Genomic DNA, 22,651 nt, shown 5'->3' with positions numbered 1-22,651 from the left:
TTTTTTTTTCGTTCTCTTTTCTTTTTCACCTTATCCGCCAGTGCTTTTTTTCTACCTTACAGTTGATTCCCCGCATCACAGCTTTTATCTCGTAAAATTAAATCCAAAGGGCCAGGCGTTACCATTCAGAGACAAACTTGAACTGACAGAACAATAAGCCAAGAGTGTGGACAGCTCAGAGAATTCCCCGACGTGACTCAAGTTTGGATCTCCCCCTTTCAGTCCAAATTCACGACTCGGCCGGTTTGTACCGACCGGGTGAAAACAATTCATGTGGGATCTTCAAATGGGAAATTGGCACCCGAATAAAACAAAGGATTCCCGAGGGAAAAGAAGATCTACAACTCCCACCGTTCCAGGTCATGCATTTACATCACTTAAAAAACCGTTGTTAATCCGTCGTCAATTGGTCCCTCCACTTTCCCATGCTGAACAGAGCCGGTGGACCTGTCGGCCACTCTTTTATCAGACGGGCCATTACTCCGTACCAGCGGATGAATGAATGGAGATTGTTCGCAAATTGTCCGGGGCTCAGGTGACCAGCCTAGACTGATGTTTGTTCCACTGGTCAGGGCGTTGCTTGCTGCAGCCACATCTTGATCGAAAAATAAATAATCTCTCCCTCACTTCGACCGGACATTAAGGACATGTGTCGAGGTATCTCAAAGGCTTGACTGTCTTACCATGCAAAGTTGGTCGGGACCTCACGTATTTCACGACACAAGTCGTATGCCCAGGCCACCACCTGCCGGTCTGGTCTACGTAGTTCATCGTTCATGATAGCGGCCAAGGTGAACATGAGGATATGATGATTGACACTGATCGTCTCTAACGGTCAGCTCAATAGATCTCTTCATGTCTATATTTTAAAGTTAAACATACGATCACGCGAGCTAGGTAAGCTGCAAGTGCAATCTTACATGGACTATCATCGTCTATTTCCCCTTCCGTGCACGGGAAGGGGCGAAAAGAAAACCATTACCACGTCAAAAAGAAAAGGAAAAGGAGAGAGTGGGCAAACAAAACAAAAAAAAAAGAACGAAATCTCCTGACGGAATAGGCTGATAGGGGATCATCTCCCCAAAGACCATGCGTCGCCTATCTTCGAAGTACCGACGTCTTCCCAGGTCGGATCCCTCCTCCCCCAGTCTAGGCGGCATGCGATGCAAGCGGGACATAATCAGACACGCCAATGAACGGAATAATGGCAGGCGACAGCAAAGTACAGTTTTTACACTGCCCAGCCGGGTGGGTCCGTCCATCGACTCCAGAGCCACTGCGGAGAATTGTTGTCTCTCATTCCAATACTCGGGGCTATTGGGGCTGGCGTCATCTGTCAAGCACAGTTTCCCGTAAAACCCCCCCTCCTTTTACCACGATACTGTCCGACTAGTCCAATTGACAAATAATGTTTGCGACGGGCAGATCATAACATCATAGGTGTCTCGTGCGTCAAGAGAACCAGTTCGTCGCAGTTTGAAGAAATTGTGGCTTCAGAGGCCTTCGGATCTCCCATGGATGATCGAAGCCACCGTCGGAATTCAGTAGAACGAACAGGTTCTGTCAGATGAACCGACTTCCTTCCGCAACTTCTCACAGTAAAACGAGGCTGTCTCAGATGCTATTTTCAGTAACCGGTAAACGTACCAGTCCGACGCGACCAAGTCGACGATAAAATCCAGAGATAAACCCGGAGAAAAACAGAAAAAGAAAAGAGTGAAAAGGGGAAGACCAGATATGACGAGACAAGAGAAAAAGAAAGGAATCAATCGATTCATTGGATCCTATTGTGCCCAATTATGGGGCAAGAAAAGGACAATGGCGGAGAAATGAATGGCATGAAGAGGATTCGCCATTCCATGAGTAATGGGGCTTTTTCCTTTGTTTTTCGTCTTCTTCGTCTACCTTTCCCCTTCCCCCTGAAGTTGTGTTTGTTCTTTTATTCTAATTGATTTTCTTGAATTTCTGTGTTCGTTTGAACCGACATCCGACCGAGGTGCTCAGCAAAACAGAGGCAAGTCTCGACGAAGGTCCCTGATCAGAACCATAGTGAGACGATCCAGGGTTGTCTGGATTTGGGAAGCTCCGCCCAATCCATTGGATTGACAAGCTTAAAATCCTGGCTTGCAAATGCCCCCAACATCGACACCATTCGGTAGTGCCAGCTGACTATTGGCAATGGGATGCAGCGGGGCGGGCGCCGACGTCGATCCGTCGCTCCCTCGTCGCCTTGCTTGCTCAGCTTAGACCTTTTTGGTTTTATTTTATTTTCTATTTCTTCTTGTCTTGGTATACGACTGTCTGGCCCTCTTTTTTTTTTCTTTTCTTTTCCTATCTTTTCCTAGTCTTACCCCTCTCTTAACCCCTTTAGGACGGTGTCACTGACAGCAATGGCCATTCCTTCTCCCCCATTCTAATGCAAGCCACGGCTGCTCTGTCTCCAGCATGGGCAGGAAGAGACAAATGGGAGACGTTCGTGCAGAACAACAGGGAAGAAGAAAATCTCGAGGAACAAAATCCATTAAAAAAATAAAAAAGCAACAAAACGCAAAAAAAATTCTCCCCAAGTCAAACACAGTCCAAGAGGACAGAGATGTCTGAGGATTGAGCTCATTGGACTGGATCCCCCGGAAGATTGGAACTATTACGCTCTTCCGATGGAAATAACGCCCCTAAATCAAGCCAGACATACTCGACACCTCCCCGGGGGGAGGGAATTAAAACAAACGAAATGAAATAAAATGAGATCTACCATGATGGAGATCCAAGTCTATCGGCTGCTAGTCTCGCTGGCACTGGCCACCATTTATCCACCTTGGGTTCCCATTCCTTTTGCCGACCTGCTGAAGCCTATAAGCCTTGTTCATGGGGCCTGCAGGTAAAAATGGAAAATAAAATAAGAAAAGGACCAGGATCCTTACGGCTCTCCCCCCGTTTGAAGGTGATGTTCAAAGAAACTTGATCGCTGCCTTTTAGTGGCATCTCTTCGATTCACGAGAGTTTCTTCTCTGGACATGAAAATATCCCTGACCGTTACGTAGAGAATTAGCTTCTTATCCAAAAAGGACGACGACGCCAGATCTGGGAGGAAGTCTTTATTCCCTCTTCTTTTTCTCTTATTATCTCTCTTATTTTTCACTATTTTTTTTTTTTCTTTTTCTTCCTCTCTGGTGGACGTGGGAAAAATAATTGACTGAATATTCTTTTTGGTTGATTTTAATTCCCCCTTCTGACGTTTTTTTCTCTCCGCTGGGCTGTTGCGCCCAGTGTTATCCCGCCGGAATTTTACGCCTCACTTTCTACTTCTATACTTCACCGTTTCTTCCCTCTGCCATCTTATATCCGATACGAACCAACCAAATCAGAAGTTCCTTGGGACAGATTCAAGACACTGGCAGAGGTGACGTTACCAGTTTCGAACAGGTAAGGTGCAAATTGGTCCCTGCGTGTATTTTTCTTTTTTTTTCTTCCCTTTCTTTTCGTATTTCTTTTTCTTTTTCTTTTCCTTGTTTTTCCCTGTCAATTAATTAATTAATTTGGCTCCCCTTCCTTCTGCGCTTGTTCTTCTGGCTCCATTGATCGCCCACCATGCTGCAATAAATCATCCCAGGATGGAGACCATCGAAGCCATGGAAAAAACTGCCGTCACGATCTGGGAAGTCGTTGCTGATCATCACATCCTATTTTATGACTCCTCCAATAGTGACCGAGTACTGACTCGATTATAAGCTCCTGGCGGTCCCTAAAAACAGCCTGTCAAAGCGTGGACTTGTCAGTGATGACGGGCGATTGAGTCGGACACACCTACACCTCGCTCGCACTTTACACGCACACACCGACTTCGCAGGATTTAGAAGGGAAAAAGGGACATTTATTGCTTGGGCCTGCCAGATATGCTCCCGCTTTCAATATTTCACCCATTTCGTCCTCCCTTCCTGTGAACTCGTGTCCGTTCGTCGTCCCCATAGACCCCAGGGACCCCTATCATCACCAGATGCAATCATTAGTGCTTCCCCCTTCATCCTTTATCGCCACGGAATTTGGACATCCTAGATTTGACCCGGTACCGGACCGGCTTCCTTTGAATCTGTCCCGGTCAACAAATGCTCGACGTTGCACCCCGCGGGACCTTCCTCTCCCTCGCTCTATGTCCGACTCGGTCCCGGCAGAAGACCCGCTGGAGACTTCTGCAAACGTCCGACGGCTCGGTCATCCGGAGCTTCCTCAGCCAGTGACGACAGTGACCTCCTCTTCGGTGTCCTCAACCGCCGCCACGATATCAGCCGGAACAGCGCCGGGCTCCCTTCTGGTCTCGGGGTCGCCCGCCACCACGACGACCGTTCACGAGCCGCCTTTGCACCGCGTGGCCTCCGCCCAGGTAGACGACCTATCGCGACCAGTCTTTGGCCTTGCCGATACTTTTTCAGCGTCGCGGTTACCACCGACATTGGGAGGTCAAGTCCCACCGCCACCTCCATCCGCACCGACCTATTCGCAGACGACCTTCGGGACCTCGTCTCCGGCAACGGGCGCTCGTGGAATACCCCAGAAGCCTACGCGACGGACTAAGGCTCACGTTGCGTCGGCATGTGTGAACTGCAAGAAGAAGCACTTGGGTTGCGATCCGGCTCGACCTTGTCGAAGATGTGTCTTGTCGGGGAAAGAAGTAAGTCTTTTAGGATAGTAATCGATAATTTCGGCCGTTTATGTTGTTGGTTCATGGCTTCAAGAAACGACGCATAAAGAAAGTATGACAGATAGCTAATCAGATTTTATGCAGGCCACTTGCGTTGATGTGACGCACAAGAAGCGAGGGAGGCCCCCCTTGAAAGCCGAAGAAGCCTCCCTTAGGTCATATCCAGCCCAAGTGGACAGTGGAGCGACGCCGGGGGGACCCCACGGACACCAGTCGAGACGCGCCATGCATCGAGCCACATCTTCCCGAGAAATTCGACCGATGACAGATCTGCAAACCCCCAGCGGACCACCCGGTATAATGGGTCTCCGAGCGGCGCCCATGCCGCCGCACAGGTGGCAGCCTTCAGTGTATCCCTCGAACCTCGACCCAGCCCTAACGATGCAGAGAAACATCGGCCACAGGCGATTCTCCTCATCCGGCTCGGTTCAATCTATCACGTCAGCCTCGCCCCCGGGTTTCGTTCCCATGCCCGGTGCATACAACCCTGCGCTCGGGCCAGGTCGCATGCCAATCGGGGTGGGAAGGCCACTTTCATCGTACGGAAACCAGGCGTTCCATCCGGCCCCCTCGCCTCCGCAATATCAACAAGCCTATGGACATCCGATGTCTTCGCCCTACGCCGACAGTGCGAGGATGGCAAATCGGATGGCAATGGGAGAGCCGCCCATGCGAGACCCCCGGGAATCCTATCTCGAATCGCCCGTTCGACTACCTCCTATATACCCCCCGACGATGGCAAGCCCAAGCTCGGGGTCGCAGCAGCCTCATCGATCGAGTGACTATTCCATGGGATGGTCTCCGCGGGCTCGCGACGAAGGCTACGAGCCGCGACAACCTATGACAGGCCATGGGTTTCTAGATCCGATCTCGCCCACTAGTCAGATGCGCCAGGCAATGTCCGAGGTGAGCTATGGCGAAACCGTCCCGCGAGTCCTGAGTGCCGTCGACCCTGCCGTACAACGTCATTCCTTGCAGCTGTCTTCTGGACGAGTCCGTGACGAAGAGCCGACGACTGAAGCTGACACAGGTGAATCACGGCCGGCAAAGAGGCGAAAAATGGCCCTAGACGATATGGTGAATGGTTAAAAAGAAGGCACCCAAAAAGAACAATAAAAAACGGAAAAAATAATAGAAACGCCAAACTAACCACCCGATCCCGCAACCTTATCCTGAAGACGACGACCGGAAAATTGCGCCTCCACTCTCGCTTTCGCCAACCCTCCTCGCAGCTCTCTCTCTCTCTCTTTTCACTTTCTGAAACGACCAGAACCCTCGTCCAATCCTTGATATTGTAGCCGGCTCTACAACGGTTAATGATCATAATGTATATTTTCCTTTGTTTCTGCGACATTGATATTGACAAGAACGTTTGCGGTTAGCATTGACAATCGGTTTCATCTTTTACATTAACGCCTGTCTCATACTCTCAAGTTCTTCCTCGCATGGTTCACCCAGATTCTCCTATCTTTCTTTCTTCCTTTCATTTGTGACCTGATTCCACCTGCATTGATCACATTCTCCTTGCCTACTTATCCCCGTGTACAGATTCTGCCATATTAGGACCGATCATGTTAATGTTATGTTTCCTTCTATTAATCCTGCTGGCACTGGGGTACACTTCATCATTCTACCTGTTTTCTTTTCCTTTCTTCTTTTTCTTTTGTTTGAAGATAATCTCTTTTGTTTACCACTTTACATATCTTGTCATGTCATATCAGATCATACCATATCATACCACAGCATCTCATATAATATCTTGCATGAGCCTCGGTCGTTTGGAATTACTCGTCCTCGTCGTTTCTTTATTTCATCTTTCTTTTCATGTCTCTCGTTGCATATCCGTGTTTTTGCTATTGTTGGTTGATTTAGGGGATGTCTGACAATGCCTTCGCCTTTTTGATATCTTTCTTTCTTGACATTGATTGCTACGATGCATGGTTTGTTCGTTGCTCATTGACTTGACTTGACTTATCCTGTCCTTTCCTGTCTCGCCTCGTTGTCTTTGTATCTCTTCGAGGGCTCTATTCAGGAGATTAGGGCTCCCCATTGGTTCCATTACCAGGACAGATATCTCGGTCATTCCTACCTCTCAACTCTTCATTTATTATTGTAGAGGATTGATTGGTTTTCTTTTTCTTTTGGTGACTTTGACTGTGGCTGCGTGCATTTATTTCAGATCTCATCTCACTGCGCTGTGTTATATTGCATTGCATTGCATTGAGGCATTAGTATACTTGGTTACATGTTGTTGTTGAGCTTTTCTCATTCATCATAGATGGCGTGAGCTTTTGGGATTGTTGGTCGGGTGGACGGAGTTAGGGGTTTATGTTTATTACTTGCTATAGTTGTTGAACCGATATTTGTCTATTTGGTGCTTTTGGTGCTGCCCTATCTAACTAGTTTATCCATGACTGTAATATTTGGGAGTCAGTCATTTGCAGTTTTTATTTTAGCTATGGATGTTGTATGTAGATTTAATTGGCATGCGTACATAGTCTGACTACCGGTGATTGTGCAAAACTAACTATATTCGTACACACATGAAAGAGTGAATATTGCTATGTTGATACTAACATAGGAGTCTCTGGATAGTTTTGCTTGCTATATATAAGACCTGTCTGGCTTTGCCTCACTATGTGCACCATTGAGCTACATAGCGGTCCAGACCACAGATCCCAGACAGACAACTAGAGCTACCTTGGAGCTTCGACCCCCGAGCACTCCGAGATCTCATCGTCATTGTCGCACTATGACACAACAGTCGAAGAATTCCGGAGTTTTAAATGCCGAACTTTGCAACGAGGTCTGTTTGACATCGAGGGTAGGAGTTGTTGGCATGCGATGCAAAGGATCTATCATAAATTCCATCTATGTCGGATCTTGTTTAACTCGACCAAGACTGTTACATGCTGTGCAGCCATATACTCGCCAAACGATATCCCTGGCTCATAAATAATCTTCCCGCCGGCACCTTGAACCAGTCTTCAATGGCACGACTGTTGATCAAGCCCTTTTAACCTATGGATCTAGAGGTGATGTGGTGGCTGAGAGGGATCCTGAAATCTGCAGGTCTTGGTTATCGAGTTCCTGATTATTGAACCACAGATGACATTCCTTGCAATTGACGAAACTACGGAGGTGTACTCGGTATGAAAGGTCTGCTGTCGGTCACATGTGCACTAATCCATATCGGGATAACGTGGTCATACTAGTGATCCCCTTTAGGATTACACCACGACCTACAGCTCCGTGAGCCAAGTATCCGGTCTCGGCAGCGGCGTCACTGGAGACATGAATGCGGTATACACTAGATGCCGGTCGCCAATTCTGGCCCAGTCTCTCACCCCTGAGGCTATTGCCAACTACAGCTCAAATGGCTGCGTGTTCCGTGGATGGCGAAGGTTAAAACGAGTGTTTCGCACTGCTGATAAACATGTCTTATTCCTCTGTAGCCTCCTCGTTGACATGCCAGCCCTACCAATTCCTTTACAAGACACTGCCTCGTTGAAGGCAACCTCTAGGCTCTAGAATGGACACCCCAGAAATGACCCCTGCACGCCAACGTGAGCCAATCGCGATTGTCGGTATAGGTAGGGGCACCAAATGGGCTTCAGTCATGCTTTACTGACGTATGGAAGGATGTCGACTACCAGGAAATGTCTCATCCCCGTCAAAGCTTTGGGAATTGCTCGACCGAAACGAGACGGGCCATTGTGCCGTTCCAGCAGAGCGCTACAATGCAGCTGCATATCATCACCCTGATGCCGATCGACCTGGAAGTATCAACTCCACCGGCGGCTACTTCATCCAGGAGGACCTTCGATCGTTCGAAAACGTGTTCTTCGGGATCAACGATCTCGAAGCAACATCCATGGATCCCCAGCAAAGGAAACTTCTAGAAGTGACCTATGAAGCATTTGAGAATGCCGGTGTGCCATTGAAGAGAGTCTACGGCTCAAATACCGGTGTTTACGTGGGCAACTTTACGAATGACTTCATGATCATGCAGTATAGAGACCCAGAGTACTTTTCCCGGTATAGTGCGACAGGGTCAGGACTGGCTGTTCTGGCCAATCGAATCACACATTATTTTGATCTGCGCGGCCCATCCAATGTGGTTGATACGTCTTGTTCCTCGTCACTGTATGCTCTTCATTCGGCCTGTTTGGCTCTTGATGCTCAGGACTGTGACGCGGCTGTGGTGGCCAGTGCAAACCTCATCCAGTCTCCAGAGCAGCAGATGGCCGCCGTCAAAGCCGGAATTCTATCACCAGACTCGACGTGCCATACTTTTGACGAGACGGCTAATGGATATGGTAGAGCGGAGGGAGTTTCAGCGGTATATCTGAAGCGCCTGAGCGACGCACTGAGGGATGGGGATCCAATTCGTTCTGTCATCAAAGGAACCTCGGTCAACGGGTAGGCTGCCCACTTGGTCGTGGATGTAGATGCTTATTATGAACCCCAGGAACGGACGTACGCCAGGTATCGTTCAACCTAGCGTAGAAGGGCAAAAGACCGTCATTCGAGCGGCGTATCGTCGAGCAGGCCTGGATCTGGGAGAGACGGACTACGTCGAAGTAAGCATCTTCGGTACTGGCAAAGAATAATACTGACAGCCAAAGGCTCATGGGACGGGCACCAAGGTCGGTGATCCTATTGAAATCGAGGCAATAGCAGGTGTGATTCGTCATCGGACCGGACGACCGACCCTCGTCGGAGGAATTAAGCCGAATGTCGGTCACAGTGAAGGCGCGAGTGGTCTCTCAAGCCTAATCAAAGTCACTCTATCCCTGGAAAAGGGCATGATACCTGCTACCATCGGGATCAACGACATAAACCCGAGCATCAAAACAAATGAATGGAATGTGGATATCGTAACTGGTAACCAACTATGGCCCGTATCCCGTGTCCCACGAGCCTCGATCAATTCCTTTGGGTTCTGGGGCGCGAATGGACATGCTATTCTTGAGGCAGCACAAGAGCGCCCATTGATCAATGGACTCAATGGCTCACAAGAAGACATAAACTCAGACAGGCTATATTTGTTGCCTCTTTCGGCTCGATCCGAAACGTCCCTCGCACAAATAGCTAAGAACTTGGCGAACTACGCTTCTCATACAACTCCCCAGGTTGCCATTGAGGATTTGGCCTTTACATTGACCTGTCGTCGCTCCAAGTTGGCCGCTCGCGGCTTTTTGGTCGAATCTCAAAGAAGCATCGATAAAGGCCTCAATAGTGCTGCCTTTAGAACCAGCAACTCTCCCCGTGGCGTACCATTTCCATTGGTTTTTGTTTACACCGGACAGGGTGCACAGTGGGCTGGAATGGGCAAGGAGCTTCTAACTCACAGTTCCGTATTCAGGAAGGCCATACGTTATCTGGACTTCTGTCTACGAACCCTCGGCCCAGAATCTGCGCCAGCATGGACCCTGGAAGGCGCTCTGCAAACAGATAAAACTAGTGACATCAATTCCGCCGAAATGTCACAGCCACTTTGTACGGCCGTGCAGGTTGCGCTAACGGACGTACTCAAAGACATGGGGGCTCTGCCAGAAATGGTAACTGGACATTCCTCCGGCGAGATTGCAGCAGCTTATTCCGCTGGGGCCATCAATCTCCGGCAAGCCATCTTGGCTTCTTTTTTCCGCGGAGCTGTTGTCGCTGAGAGCTCCGCTGAGGGCTCCGCTGAGGGAACCATGGCTGCCGTGGGACTTGGGAAGGAGCAGGTTCAGATGATAATCCAAGCATCTGGTCTATGTGAATATGTCACCGTTGCCTGCGCGAACTCGCCAGAAAGCACGACCATCAGTGGGGATACACTTGTCGTAGATCGACTTATGGAAATCTTTCAAGAAAGGTCAATTTGGTCTCGGAAGCTGAAAACAGGAGGCAAGGCATACCACTCGCATCATATGAAGGTTCTGGGGCCCAAGTACCAGGCCTTACTGGAGCGCTATTGGGAAATGCCTGATCGCACCGTTTGCAATGGCAGTATGGAGGGTCAAGGGTCGTCCGTGGTCACGGTTTCCACTGTAACCGGTGCGCCAGTCAGTACAAGCCAGGTCGGGCGGCCTGAGTACTGGCGCACCAATCTCGAGTCCCCGGTGCGATTTGACGAGGCCATCACATTCATCCTGGGGCGTGGCAGTTACCATCTAGTGGAACTCGGTCCGCACTCGGCTCTTCAGCTCGCCATCATGCAAAATGCGTCCACGCTCCAAAAGAATCGCTATCGCTATGACACCGCTCTGATCCGCCACAGGGATGCATGGATGACGATGCTTGAGCTTGTTGGCTCATTGTTTTTTTACGGACACGATGACATTCAATACCAGAAGACGTTCGCGGATGGGTCTCAGCCTCGCGTCTTGGTTGACTTGCCTCCTTATCCCTGGGACTACAGCTCTCCCGCGCTCTGGTCTGAACCTCGGGTTGTCACTGAATTCCGTAACCGCAAGTATCCCCGACACGAGCTCCTCGGATCCCAAGTGCCTGGAGGCAGCACCGCAGTGGTGACGTGGCGGAATCTACTGGGCCTGAACGAAACCGAATGGCTTAAGCATCATTGCCTGGGCCCATCGGTGGTATTCCCTGCTGCTGGGTATATTGCTATGGCAGTCGAGGCGATGTGTCAGGTTGCAGGTCTGCAGTTGGAAGACAGTCCCGGTGTGGAACTTCGCGACCTCAATTTCATCAAAGCTCTTGATATGGATCCCGAGCGAAGGCCAACAATCGAGATCTTTACCGAGATGCGCCCGATGAAGATCTCCAACTTGGTCATTTCAGACAAGTGGTGGACATTCAGTGTTGTCTCGGTCGACAACAATTCTCAGTCTACCCTGCACATGACTGCGGTCGTCCGCTTATCAGAAACCTCATCGCAAATTAATCGGCAAATTCAACTTGATAAATCTAAGATGCAGCAGGACGCGGTTCGTGTCTGGTACAGCAAGTTCAGCCAAGAAGGGCTCAACTGGGGGCCCCAGTTTGCTGTCTTGGAGGAGGTCTTCCGAGATCGCGAGCGCAGGGCACACGAAGCAGCAGCAACGACACATCTCCGACGGGAAGACGTAGGGAGCCGATATATTGCACATCCGATATCCATAGACGCCATTCTACAGACTGCCTACGTCGCTACTACTGGCGGCTGGATACGCAAGCTCCGGGCTACGGTCCCTGTAGCGATGGACTCTGTCTACATCGCCCCTCCGGCTGCACTCCATATGGACACCGACAGGCCGTGGGTCATTGACACTCAATCCGAGCAAGTAGGTTTTGGGACGGTCAAAGTCGATGCAGAGCTGTTCAACTCGTCTGGTCAAGTCTTGGTCAGGATGGGCCAGGCTCGTTGTATTGCTTATCAGGGAAACCGACAAACGGACGTCACTGGTCCACGGAACCCCCTTGCCCGAGCCGTGTGGAAACCGGATTTTACCGCACTTACTAACACTGGTTTTGATCAGTACCTCAACTGGTTTACGCAGGAGTGCGGCTTTCGGTTGGCTGATCAGGGCTGGCTTCGCCTAGCCGGTGCACTGGATTTGGCTTGCCACCAGCGGTGTACGAGCAATATCCTTGAACTTAGCCATCAACCGGGATTTTCAGAGGTTGTTCGTGCACTCTTGCGCACCGGTACTTCTTTTAGACGATATAACTCTTACAGCCGTGGGATCTTCTGCAATGGCGATCTGGTCGAGACTACAGACGAGCAGAAGCCACAGACCTCATCAGCTATCCCAGAAAAGAGGAAATTCGATATAGTCCTTGTCCCTTCGGTATGTTTGCTGCCCAGCAATTTCAGTCCAAATTTACACTGACGTATCGTAGGCCGATCTGTGGACACCGGTCCTTGCTAGCAGGCTCACACCTGGGGCAATTGTAATCTGGAGGGGGGATGCACTCAGCGATGAAATCTCTTGGAACAGAGTTGTCAAAGGATCCGGGTCTTTTCCTGTGACAGTGACAACTATCAGCGATCTGAGTAGCCAGGCGAAGATTGATAGAACTCCCACAATTGTGGTATGCCTTCAGATATCCTTCCGACTGTGAGATTTCTAACAATAGCACAGGTGACCCGAGATGGTAGCCCAACTTCTCTGGTTCTCAAACTCCAAAAGACGCTGCAGGGACATTTGGGATCAACTGTTAGTATAATCTGCTTGTCCCAGGTCAGCCCCGAGACAGTGCCGGACCGATCGATCATCATATCCACTCTAGAACAACAGCAACCTCTCCTGAGCGTGGCCGATGAGCATGAGATAGAGCATTTGAAAAGTATCACCGATCGTGCTGCCAAAATCCTATGGGTCGTCAAAGGAGGCTTGCTGGACGGAGAACGTCCCGACTTTGCTCCAGTTCGCGGACTCGCCCGTACGCTCATGATCGAGCAGCCTTCCCTCCAATTTGCGGTTCTGGATGTAGACGAAAAGTCAGCCTCGTCGCCCGACACACTCCAGAATATCATGACGATTCTAGGCCGAGTATCCCATGAGCTTGAGCCTGACTTCGAATTTGTTCAGCGAGATGGGGTGCTTCATATCTCTCGCTGGGAGCCTGACGATCGTCTCAACGAAGCTTTCCGTCTGAAGCAGAATGAGGAAACGATTGACTTTCCTCTTGCGGCTGCTGGGCGTTGTGAGTTGGGTATCAAGAGCCCAGGGCAAATTGACACTATTCACTTTGTGCAAACTGAATATGAAACCCCTTTGCATGTGGATTATGTGGAGATAAGTGTGAAGAGCGTAGGTATGAATGCAAAGGTGAGTTGTTTGCTAGAATGCATTGCTGGCTTTGATAACAAAAGGAAAAGGATCTATATGCGGTGAGCGCTAGGGTGGATACCAAGGATGCTACATGCTCCTGCGAATGCGCTGGTGTCGTTACAGCTGTCGGCGGCAATGTTTCCGAATTTAGAGCTGGTGATCGTGTAGTTGCAATGGCGCCGGGTCATTTCGCAACCATCGAGCGCTTCCCACATTGGGCAGTGTGTAGGTTGAGTGACGATGAAGACTTCACGGTACGTTTCGAAGGCCCTACGAAGCAAAGGCTCACATTAGCAGACGGCATCTACCATTCCTATTATGTTTTCAACCGTCATTTATGGACTGAAATATCGAGCAAATCTGCAGCCAGGAGAGGTAGGTGCATTTACCGACTCGATTCTTATAAAATGAACTGAAGAAATTAGACCGTCCTTATTCATTCCGCCGCCGGTGGCGTAGGTCTTGCAACAATCCAATATGCGAAGCATCTCGGAGCAAAGGTATTTATGCATCGCGTTAATTACATCTGGAGGCGCTACTGAACCATTTGATAGGTTTTTGCCACAGTTGGCAACGAATCAAAAAGGTCATTCCTGGTTGAGAATTGTGATCTGGACCCTTCACACATTTTCTGCTCGCGCGATTCGTCGTTCCTCCCTGCCATCATGGACGCAACCTCCGGTCAGGGCGTTGACGTCGTTCTGAACTCTCTCACCGGCGACCTTCTGCACAGCAGCCTTGGAGCATGTGCTGACTTTGGACGATTTGTCGAAATTGGGAAACGCGACATTCTTGATCATGGCGTTCTGGACATGTCCACATTCAGCCGTAATATCTCCTTTATGGCCTTTGACTTGTCCGATCTCTACCTCTCGAGAAAACAAGCCCACCATCAACTATGGAACACCTTGCTTACGGAGAGTCTGGTTCTCGTTCGATCTAAGATCTGTAAGCCGTGTTCCCCCATAAAGACGTTCGACGCATCGGATATTATCAATGCCTTCCGGCACTTCTCTCTCGGCACACGGGTGGGCAAAGTAGCCGTGTCATTTCAGGATATCAACACGAAAATCAAGTTGATTCCGAAGAGGTACGAGGCCAGGTTCTCTTCCCAAAAGTGCTACCTCATGGTCGGATGTCTCGGCGGCCTAGGTCGCAGCCTATCGGAGTGGATGGTGACCTGCGGTGCTCGACACTTCGTCTTCCTCGGACGGTCTGGTTCCGATAAGCCCGGCCATCTCCATCGGCTACGGCATGGTCTCCGAAGTCGGTTACCTGCACGAACATCCAGATATCGAGACTGTCATCAAGCGGAAGGGCATCAACCCTATGAACGAAGACGAGCTCATCCAGACCATGAACATGGCCGTCACAAATCAACGACCCGCTACCTGGGACTCGAGATACGATCACCTAGCGGGCTCGCATCTTCTCTCTGGGATGGAATTCATCAGCCTCAGGGGCCATCAAGACGCTGGTGCTCGGGGCTTCGACAGCGACAACCCCATCTTAAGCGACCCTCGAGCCGCGCTCTTCGCCGCGTCATTTTCCCGCACCGCCACCAGCAAAGAAACCACAAAGTATGGTGCAAATCCTCCCCTTCCCGAGACAGAGACAATCAAGCGACGGCTTCGCGACGACAACGACACAAACCCTTCCTCTGCAATCGACGCACTCCGCACCGCCGTCTCCCGAAAGATCTCCAGCCTGGTCCTTCTCGCAGAAGGTGTGCTACTGGGACCGGATCAGCCGTTAAGTGGCTTCGGATTGGACTCGATGCTCGCGGCTGAGTTGCGGACTTTTGTCTTTCGGGCGTGGAATGTCGATGTACCGTTTGTTGTGCTTTTGAAGAAGAATATGACTGTGAATGGATTGGTTGGGTTGATTGCTGAGGAGTTGGGAGGTGGAGGGGGTTGATTTGTCGCTCGCTCTGTGTTTGTTTCGATTCAATCTATGTAGACTGGTAGTGGGTTATCTCTAGGGAACAAAATTATAAAAGTCACTCATCTAGACTATACAGACTAGCTTAATTAACTATAATTGCAGGCTGTAGAAAAAAGACTCAGTATACGTGTATAGATGCTGCAGATAATCATGGAGATGCCTTGGCTTTTTGGACGGAAGAACTGAGGTCTACTGGAAACAAGTTTACTCCTTTTCTCCTATCGCTCTTTGATTACGTACAATATCTGGGTGAAGAGGATCGAGGATTGTTATCAAATATATTGAGGGGTGCTAGGAATCTAGGTACAGGGCTAGGTAGGCGAGGATATATTTCTCTTTTTTACTCACCCAGTATTCATACTTATGGTATTTTACTTACTAAATAGCTATTTATATACACACCCTTGCCCAAGTAAAGGTATAACACTTATCAGAATGAGCTATACAAATATATCGGGATCTTGAAACCAACATTCCATCCATATTTATCAGCATGGACATGAGCCCGGTTGAAAGGTCGAAACCGGATCTTTGAACCGTCCTTGTAACACCAACATCCCTAGTTAAGTAACTGTGTAATGAATAGCGCCTCGACCTGCTGTCTAGCAGGGGATGAGATGAGAGTTTATCTTGCCAACTAATGACTCGCAGGATTTTGTACGTAGATAGCGATCTAGTCAGTACTGTAGAGTCAGTGCCCCGACCCGTCCGTCCAACGAATCATGGAAAGCAACGCCTCCATCGGTTTACAGTAGATTAATTGAATTATTCTAAGATGTCAGTGGCCAAGTGCAGCACAAACAGATTTTTCCTATTTTTTTTTTTTCTCTATCTTTAGTATGGAGCTGTCATTTCCTGATTTGTTTGCCTCTTTCAAGCAGATCTCGTGCACCGTTTCCGATCTCTTTGTCTTGAGCAAAATGGATACGTCACTTTCTCAATTATTTCGGTCATCCTTGCTCCAACAAACTGAAACAGGACGAGCGCCCGTTCGCACCGCCACCGGAGGAGTCTGCAGTTAGGTCTTCATCTGACTGCTAGCCAGTGAAGAGGAAGAACTTATGAAACCACAACTACCTCGACCCGCTCGCAGCCGCTGCTCAATGCTCAGTAAAATCGCCTGATCTGAATCATACCGGATCGGGGAATTCCCATCATCTCGGAAATACGTCGCCTCCAGCCTGGAGAAACTGTACTCATCCAGAGTGCCACAGGAGGGTTCGGCACCGCTGCCATCACCGTGGCCCGTCTACACCGGGCCGAAGTCCACGTTACGGCCGGCAGCGAATCCAAACGACAACTCCTGCAGGAGATGGGCATCCCGGCAAGTCACATTCGATTCGCGCAGCACGGAGACCTACTTGAAGCTCAATACCGCCCACCGGCGGCCGTGGTTTTGACTTGGTGCTTAACACCTCATCCGGGGACTACTTTCGCAGTGTCTCGTTGCCGCTGGTGGCGCCCATGGCTTGATGCTTGCAGCTGTAAATCTTAGGTTATAAGTTGAAGAAGGAACGAAAGCTCACCAAGAAGAAGCATCAAAGTGTTTGACTCAGCGAGATTGAGCAAATACGCCTTGCTCTGAGTGCAGTAAATGGGAAATTTCGAAATGCCTTGTGCCGGTGTGCAGTATATTCTCCAACACAGCCGCAACTACACCGGTGTAGGGTCATACATAGTACGTATGCCTGCATGGATTACCTTCCTAGGTATTATTTATTCTGCATATCGTCCTGCTTATTGGCTACTGATAAGATGTAGATCCACTTATACCGCTTTCTAGTTCCTTTTTTGATGCGTGTTTAGTCTGAGTGGGCAGCATTTATGTTTACTGCCAGCATATACGGCCTAGGTAATAGTATGTCTTGGCTAGGCAGCGCACGAGGTGATCTTGGGGCATACCATGCCCCGAAGGCCATTGATGCCAGGAATATATTGTCCTTTTGGCAGAAAAGAGAAAGTCATTCCGGTCAATGTTTTCTACTGTGATTTGACTCACATTACAAATCCCTGGTCTGCATAATTGACGTTTCCTACATAATTTGGTGATTGACTAAATGTACCTCTGTACTAGTTACGGAGTATCGCCTCTTGTCTTATCCTATATTCATGAGGGTCGTTAAGCGAAATTCACAAATACCTATGGAGCGCGCTAACTATGCAGTGACACTTATGTTCATATTCTAGGGACCGCAATCTACACCGTACGATCATTATTGCGATACAGATTGCGTTTTGGCCACCCCTTGCCAAGAGTAAGCACCGCGAATGTAAGCCCTAAGACGCCGATCCTAGTCATCCCGACGTTACATTGCAGGACTGACGACATGCTCCGTTTTGCTGCTTACCCTCCCCTTCTATTCCTACCGAGTTAGCTGGCGAAGACTGGGCCGATGTGTCCTTTGGGGTGAAAATCACGGCAGTGTCTCTTTTCCCATCAGGTACCAACATTGATCCGGTTTCTCTGGCGTGTTCTTCTAGTCCGTTGGGGACCTTTCTCGGTATCGGACACAGGGTTGGCCCCATATTCTGGTAATGTTTGGCCCCAGCAAGGTCCGAGAATAATGAAGGTCATGCAGAACCTAACGCCTGGCCGGCGCCCATCAATGACCGATCTGAAGACGATTTTCGGTCTCGCTAGGAGTACTCTTCTGTAGCCAGGAAGGGTGATGTTGAAGGGCAAAAACCAACCCAAGAGCTAGCTAAAACATATTTTAGGGCCGTTCGCTTACCTGAACAAGGAGCTCGCCGGCCCCAAAATCGCTCTCCTAACAGCCGGCTATCTTCAATTCTAACATGCCGCGCCCCCTGCCATCTACTCCCTATTTTTGGGCGTCTGCAAATTATCGTCTGGAGGTGGTTGGTATTCCATAATTCGATAATTTATCCGCCTCGTTGCACCCTATCTGTCCCTGTTCTTTTAGATGTTCTCTTTCTCCCCCGCCTCATCTACGTGACTCAAGCGGATACACCGGGGCACGCCCCGAACCTTGAGGTCGAAGATGGCCCAACCAACCCCTGAGCAACTCGAATATTATACGGCACATGCCGACGATGATAAGCGACCTAATGAAATTGCCTCTCTCGTGTGTGGACTTTTCGCGGCCATCGTCGCGGTCGCTGCACGATTCGCGGCGCGGCGCATCTCCAGGATTACGCTTGGACCGGAAGACTGGACAATAATTGCGGCGATGGTACGATTCGCAACGTTTGTCGTTATGAGAAGTCGGGTCCTGACAGTTGCTGCAGATGGGTGAGATCACATATGCCGTTGTATTTGCCAAGGCCATCGACAACGGTCAAGGGCGACATATTATCTTTGTCAAGGACGCGGTCTCCTTCAGCAAGGTTGGTCTCTCTGTCCAGGCAAAAGATCACAGCGCTTGGGTCTTAGGTCCTATTTTGACTGATGGGAATAGGGATATGTTGCCGCCATCGTCAGCTACTCCTTTACGGTAATGGTAACAAAGATCTCGGTCCTGCTTTTTTATTGTCGACTGTTCGGGTCGAAATGGATATACACATCCTCCTGGATTGTCGGCACCATTGTTGTTCTGTACAACCTGGCGGTCATCCTGATCGCCGGGCTGCAGTGTATTCCACTGTCTGATCTCTGGACTGGTGGGCCGTCATGTATCAACACGGAGCCTTCATTCACTGGATTGGCGTGAGTCAATCGTCCCCCCACAGTCACGCTCTCGGGAGAGGTACTGACTCGTCTGTCTTCTTAGCGTTGTCAACATAGTCACCGATGTGCTCATTCTGGCCCTCCCCGTAAAACCGGTGATGAATCTGAACATGAAATCGGCTCGGAAAGTGCAGGTGATGGGAATATTCCTACTGGGAGGAGTGTAAGTCGTCCTTCGCATTGGGCATAGTACAAATACCCACCAAACGGAGCTGATATGTGTTTTTTTTTTTTTTTTTTCTTATTTCCAGTGTCTGTGTCTTCGGAATCATCCGCGCCGTCGCAATGACGGAACTCAGTCTTGTCGATCCAACTTGTGAGTATCCCCTGCTATCTTCCGTTTTGCGCTATCCAACTAATATCATACAGGGACAGCAGTCGGCGCTGCAATGTGGTCCTTCGTCGAGATCTCCGTGGGTATTGTTGCAGCATGCCTGCCCATGCTAGGACCTCTGGTTAGAGGGAGATCGGGTACAAGTACAAGCCCGTCCGGGGGTAGTGGCTACGTACGATCGGGCAAGTTCAGCGCCACGGTCTCGAGCAAGTCCGGGTATATTCAGCAGGACGACATTCCTCTGACGGATGACTGGACGCAAAATGCAGAAGGGTCCTCGGCAAATCAGGGTCGAACGTATCAGGTGCAGGGCGGCCCCCCCGTATCGCCGTCGCCGTCGAAGCATAATGCCAAGCAGATATCGGTGCAGCATGATATCCAGTCTACGACGACGTTCGTTTGACGGGAAGAGTAAAAGCATATCTTGTATTTTTAGATTGTTGGCGTTGTTCGTTCTTTTTGTCTTGCTGGCTAGACGATATAGGCTTGTGTATAGGTAGAGCAATCTGTGTATATCTGTGTTCATTTACATATTATCACCCAAGGAGCTTCGAATTGGTCGAGAATCCACTACCGATCGACTGATAATCTCGGTTAATGCTCATACCACCCACAGATCCTGCCAATTTAAGCTAGATGGCAGTAGGCCGTGGTGAACCCTTTCTATGCCGACACCGCAAAAGCACGGAGCATTAAACGTGCGTTCTTTCCAAGCCACCCGTGAACCCCGAGTGAATAGTGCAAGCCGCGATGATCGTCAGTCAGACGGGATTAGGTATCCGGGCCGGCCGGTGGAACTACTCACTAGTACTTCTCTACGGATTGTAACCTCCGTCAGCAGATGTAACATTAATGAAAAGAATTGGAGAATAAGATAAAGAGAAAACAATGTGAGCGAATCATGGATGGCGAATTGGAGTAATCAGTCAGTGGTGCGCCTTCTCGGAGTACGGTAGCCGAGGGATCTGACAAAAGTTCTGGGTCTAAAGAGTATGCACGTAAGACAAGCCATACGAAGTACGATGCATGAATCCACCCGTAAGCTCATGCAAGGGAATCCAATCCAACACGGGCCGCTATGGTGGACGTGAGTGGCCGCTGTCACTAACATCGCCTCGAGGCGAGCGATAACGTCTACGATGAGGCTCGGAGCAGTGTGCGGAGAGCGACACTTTCTATGGATATGCAGCTAGCGAGAGTATAACCCCTCACCAAGTATGAACGTGTGATGAATGCTGCATGACCACTTGCTGCACTCTGTATACTTGGCCCGGATAGACCGAGGATCCCCGCTGTTCAAGGACAACTCAGGTAGTATACTTCTTGATAAGGGTCAGCAGCGAGCACTATAAGAAGGCAGCTGATTCCTAGAAATCCTTGACCCTTCTCAACCATCCATCCCCGTCTATCTCCATCAATCGATCTTCCATCCTCTCAACTCAACAGCTACCAATTCCAAAAATGCAGTTCAAGGCTATTGTTTCCTTCATCGTCCTCGGCCTGGCCTCTGTTGCCATTGCCTCCCCCTCCACCAACGGTAAGAAATTTCCCTATCTTGTACGAGACAGAGATGCTAATTCAGTCGTGTAGAGCAGCGCGGTGCCGAGAAGGCCGACTTCGAGAAGGTCGGCGACGCCTATTAAGATGTGTTATGAACGGGCGCTGGTTCAGACTGGGTTTATGGGACTTGACTCTCGACTTCTCAAACGGTCCTCGTGGCTCGGGCAAAGGAATATACTCATGCATCTGTACTTAGCCAGAAACCCCATCCAATGAATTATGCTTTACATGAATACGATCAATGGTAGATCCACGTATCACTCACCAAATTGCGCAAGAAGCCGAGGGAATTAGCAATCCTACAATCGGAATTTCTTCTTTTGGGCAAAATATACGATGCATACTGCTCGTAGAGAATGTCGTCATTATGGCATACGCGTCCTAGATTGGACTTCGATTGGTAAAGCCCCTACAGATGCCATTGCTTCATCACCGTTGAAATAGGCTCTGCCAAGTTCAAAAACTTCGATTGATGGGTTGGTTCATAGGCAATTCGCTCTGTATATCGTATCAATTCCCTACCAAGTAGGTTACATACTCTTTTTCCAACTAAAACGGAAGAAATGTCCCCTCTATATCCCATATCCGAAATTCTTCCGCCCAGGCCTTGATCTCCTCGAGATCCCTACAATGCTTATCAAACCCCCAGGACGGATCCTCGAAAAGGTGTTTATCCGCAGGTTCGATAGTCGGGTCGACCGTGCAGCTGAGACTCTGGCGGAGGTAATCGAAACAGTGTCCTACGTGCGGCTCGCGCTCAAGACCCAGGTCCAGGACGTCGTTCGTGGAGTTGGGGTCATAGTATGCGCGACGGATGGTATACTGTAAGACCATCAGCACGTACGAATACAAGATAATTAAAACAGAGGTGCTGAATACATACTAGACAGTGTAGAGAGTGAAATACACCTAGTATAGAGCGATTTGCAGCTACATCTGGATGGTTGACGTATCCCAAACCTTTAGGTAGGAGGTCATCCCAGATGGCTTCCCGTGTGGCTCCTTCCGCGGGCGGAGCTTCAAAACTGCGGTTGCGCTGTACATGATTAACAGTCCATTGTTGGAGGGAAACTAATTCATTACAGTGTTGCTTAGTATTTTTCTTGTCCCTTCGTGACCGAAGATGCATACCTCGAGGCAGCGCGCCCTGTAGAATAATAGTAGACTGTGCCGAGAACCGTAGATGACTGTACGGAATCACAATCAAGACACCAACACACAGTCCACAAACCCAGGATAGCAGATACCTAGTCCATATTCGCGTTCTTGTTGGCTCCTGCTTCTCCTCCTTAGGCAACATTGACTGTTCCGCCTCGACTTCGGAATCGGAGCCCTCATTGTTGGCGGAACTATCATACTGCCGTCCTCTTAGAAGTGAATTCATTGTTATGCAGACATCTATTAGGCTTCCTCGAAGCTCAGGATAAATGAATTGAGGGATGAGGGGGCTAGGAAAAGCCAGCGATAACCCCTCACAATCACCAAGCTGATACCGACTCCATATTTTGGCCCCAGCATATACTAGTTCCAAAGCCAAACAACTGCTATGTACGTCTTACATGCATTTTTAGTACGCTTGGCAAGGGCGCCTCATGCGAGAAAAACCCAACACGTTCTCAAAAACACCTGACAGCCACTCGCTCAACCAACAGGTCAACGTA

The 22,651-nt window shown here is 49.5% G+C and overlaps 6 protein-coding genes across 6 annotated transcripts; 4 read left to right on the top strand and 2 right to left on the bottom strand.

Moving 5' to 3' along the window:
• The first annotated feature begins 3,530 nt into the window (after positions 1-3,530).
• Positions 3,531-7,080, top strand: sclB (putative C6 transcription factor). The gene is made up of 2 exons (XM_046092791.1): positions 3,531-4,666; positions 4,781-7,080. The coding sequence occupies exons 1-2, from the start codon at positions 3,995-3,997 to the stop codon at positions 5,783-5,785; spliced, it is 1,677 nt and encodes a 558-aa protein (XP_045948769.1). The 5' UTR covers positions 3,531-3,994; the 3' UTR covers positions 5,786-7,080.
• Positions 7,081-8,228: 1,148 nt separating this feature from the next.
• LDX57_011044 (type I polyketide synthase) lies at positions 8,229-13,527 on the top strand (the record flags this gene model as incomplete). Its single annotated transcript, XM_046092790.1, has 6 exons — positions 8,229-8,289; positions 8,353-9,118; positions 9,168-9,279; positions 9,325-12,477; positions 12,530-12,721; positions 12,772-13,527. 6 exons carry the CDS (start codon positions 8,229-8,231, stop codon positions 13,525-13,527), a joined length of 5,040 nt encoding a protein of 1,679 aa, XP_045948768.1.
• Positions 13,528-14,084: 557 nt separating this feature from the next.
• Positions 14,085-14,264, bottom strand: LDX57_011043 (uncharacterized protein; the record flags this gene model as incomplete). Its single annotated transcript, XM_046092789.1, has 1 exon — positions 14,085-14,264. The coding sequence occupies one exon, from the start codon at positions 14,262-14,264 to the stop codon at positions 14,085-14,087; it is 180 nt and encodes a 59-aa protein (XP_045948767.1).
• Positions 14,265-14,718: 454 nt separating this feature from the next.
• On the top strand, positions 14,719-15,381 carry LDX57_011042 (acyl carrier protein; the record flags this gene model as incomplete). The annotated part of the gene is made up of 1 exon (XM_046092788.1): positions 14,719-15,381. One exon carries the CDS (start codon positions 14,719-14,721, stop codon positions 15,379-15,381), a length of 663 nt encoding a protein of 220 aa, XP_045948766.1.
• Positions 15,382-17,780: 2,399 nt separating this feature from the next.
• Positions 17,781-20,797, top strand: LDX57_011041 (uncharacterized protein). Its single transcript, XM_046092787.1, has 6 exons — positions 17,781-18,602; positions 18,658-18,756; positions 18,828-19,075; positions 19,140-19,259; positions 19,348-19,412; positions 19,466-20,797. The coding sequence occupies exons 1-6, from the start codon at positions 18,411-18,413 to the stop codon at positions 19,831-19,833; spliced, it is 1,092 nt and encodes a 363-aa protein (XP_045948765.1). The 5' UTR covers positions 17,781-18,410; the 3' UTR covers positions 19,834-20,797.
• A 742-nt stretch (positions 20,798-21,539) lies between these two features.
• On the bottom strand, positions 21,540-22,374 carry LDX57_011040 (uncharacterized protein; the record flags this gene model as incomplete). The annotated part of the gene is made up of 3 exons (XM_046092786.1): positions 21,540-21,812; positions 21,874-22,061; positions 22,122-22,374. 3 exons carry the CDS (start codon positions 22,372-22,374, stop codon positions 21,540-21,542), a joined length of 714 nt encoding a protein of 237 aa, XP_045948764.1.
• Between the last annotated feature and the right edge of the window lie 277 nt (positions 22,375-22,651).

Source organism: Aspergillus melleus, assembly GCF_016097325.1.
Source record: "Aspergillus melleus strain CBS 546.65 chromosome Unknown contig7, whole genome shotgun sequence".
Lineage (NCBI taxonomy): Eukaryota > Fungi > Ascomycota > Eurotiomycetes > Eurotiales > Aspergillaceae > Aspergillus > Aspergillus melleus.
The sequence above is the reverse complement of the archived record's forward strand: the minus strand, read 5'-3'. Positions and strand labels throughout refer to the sequence as shown.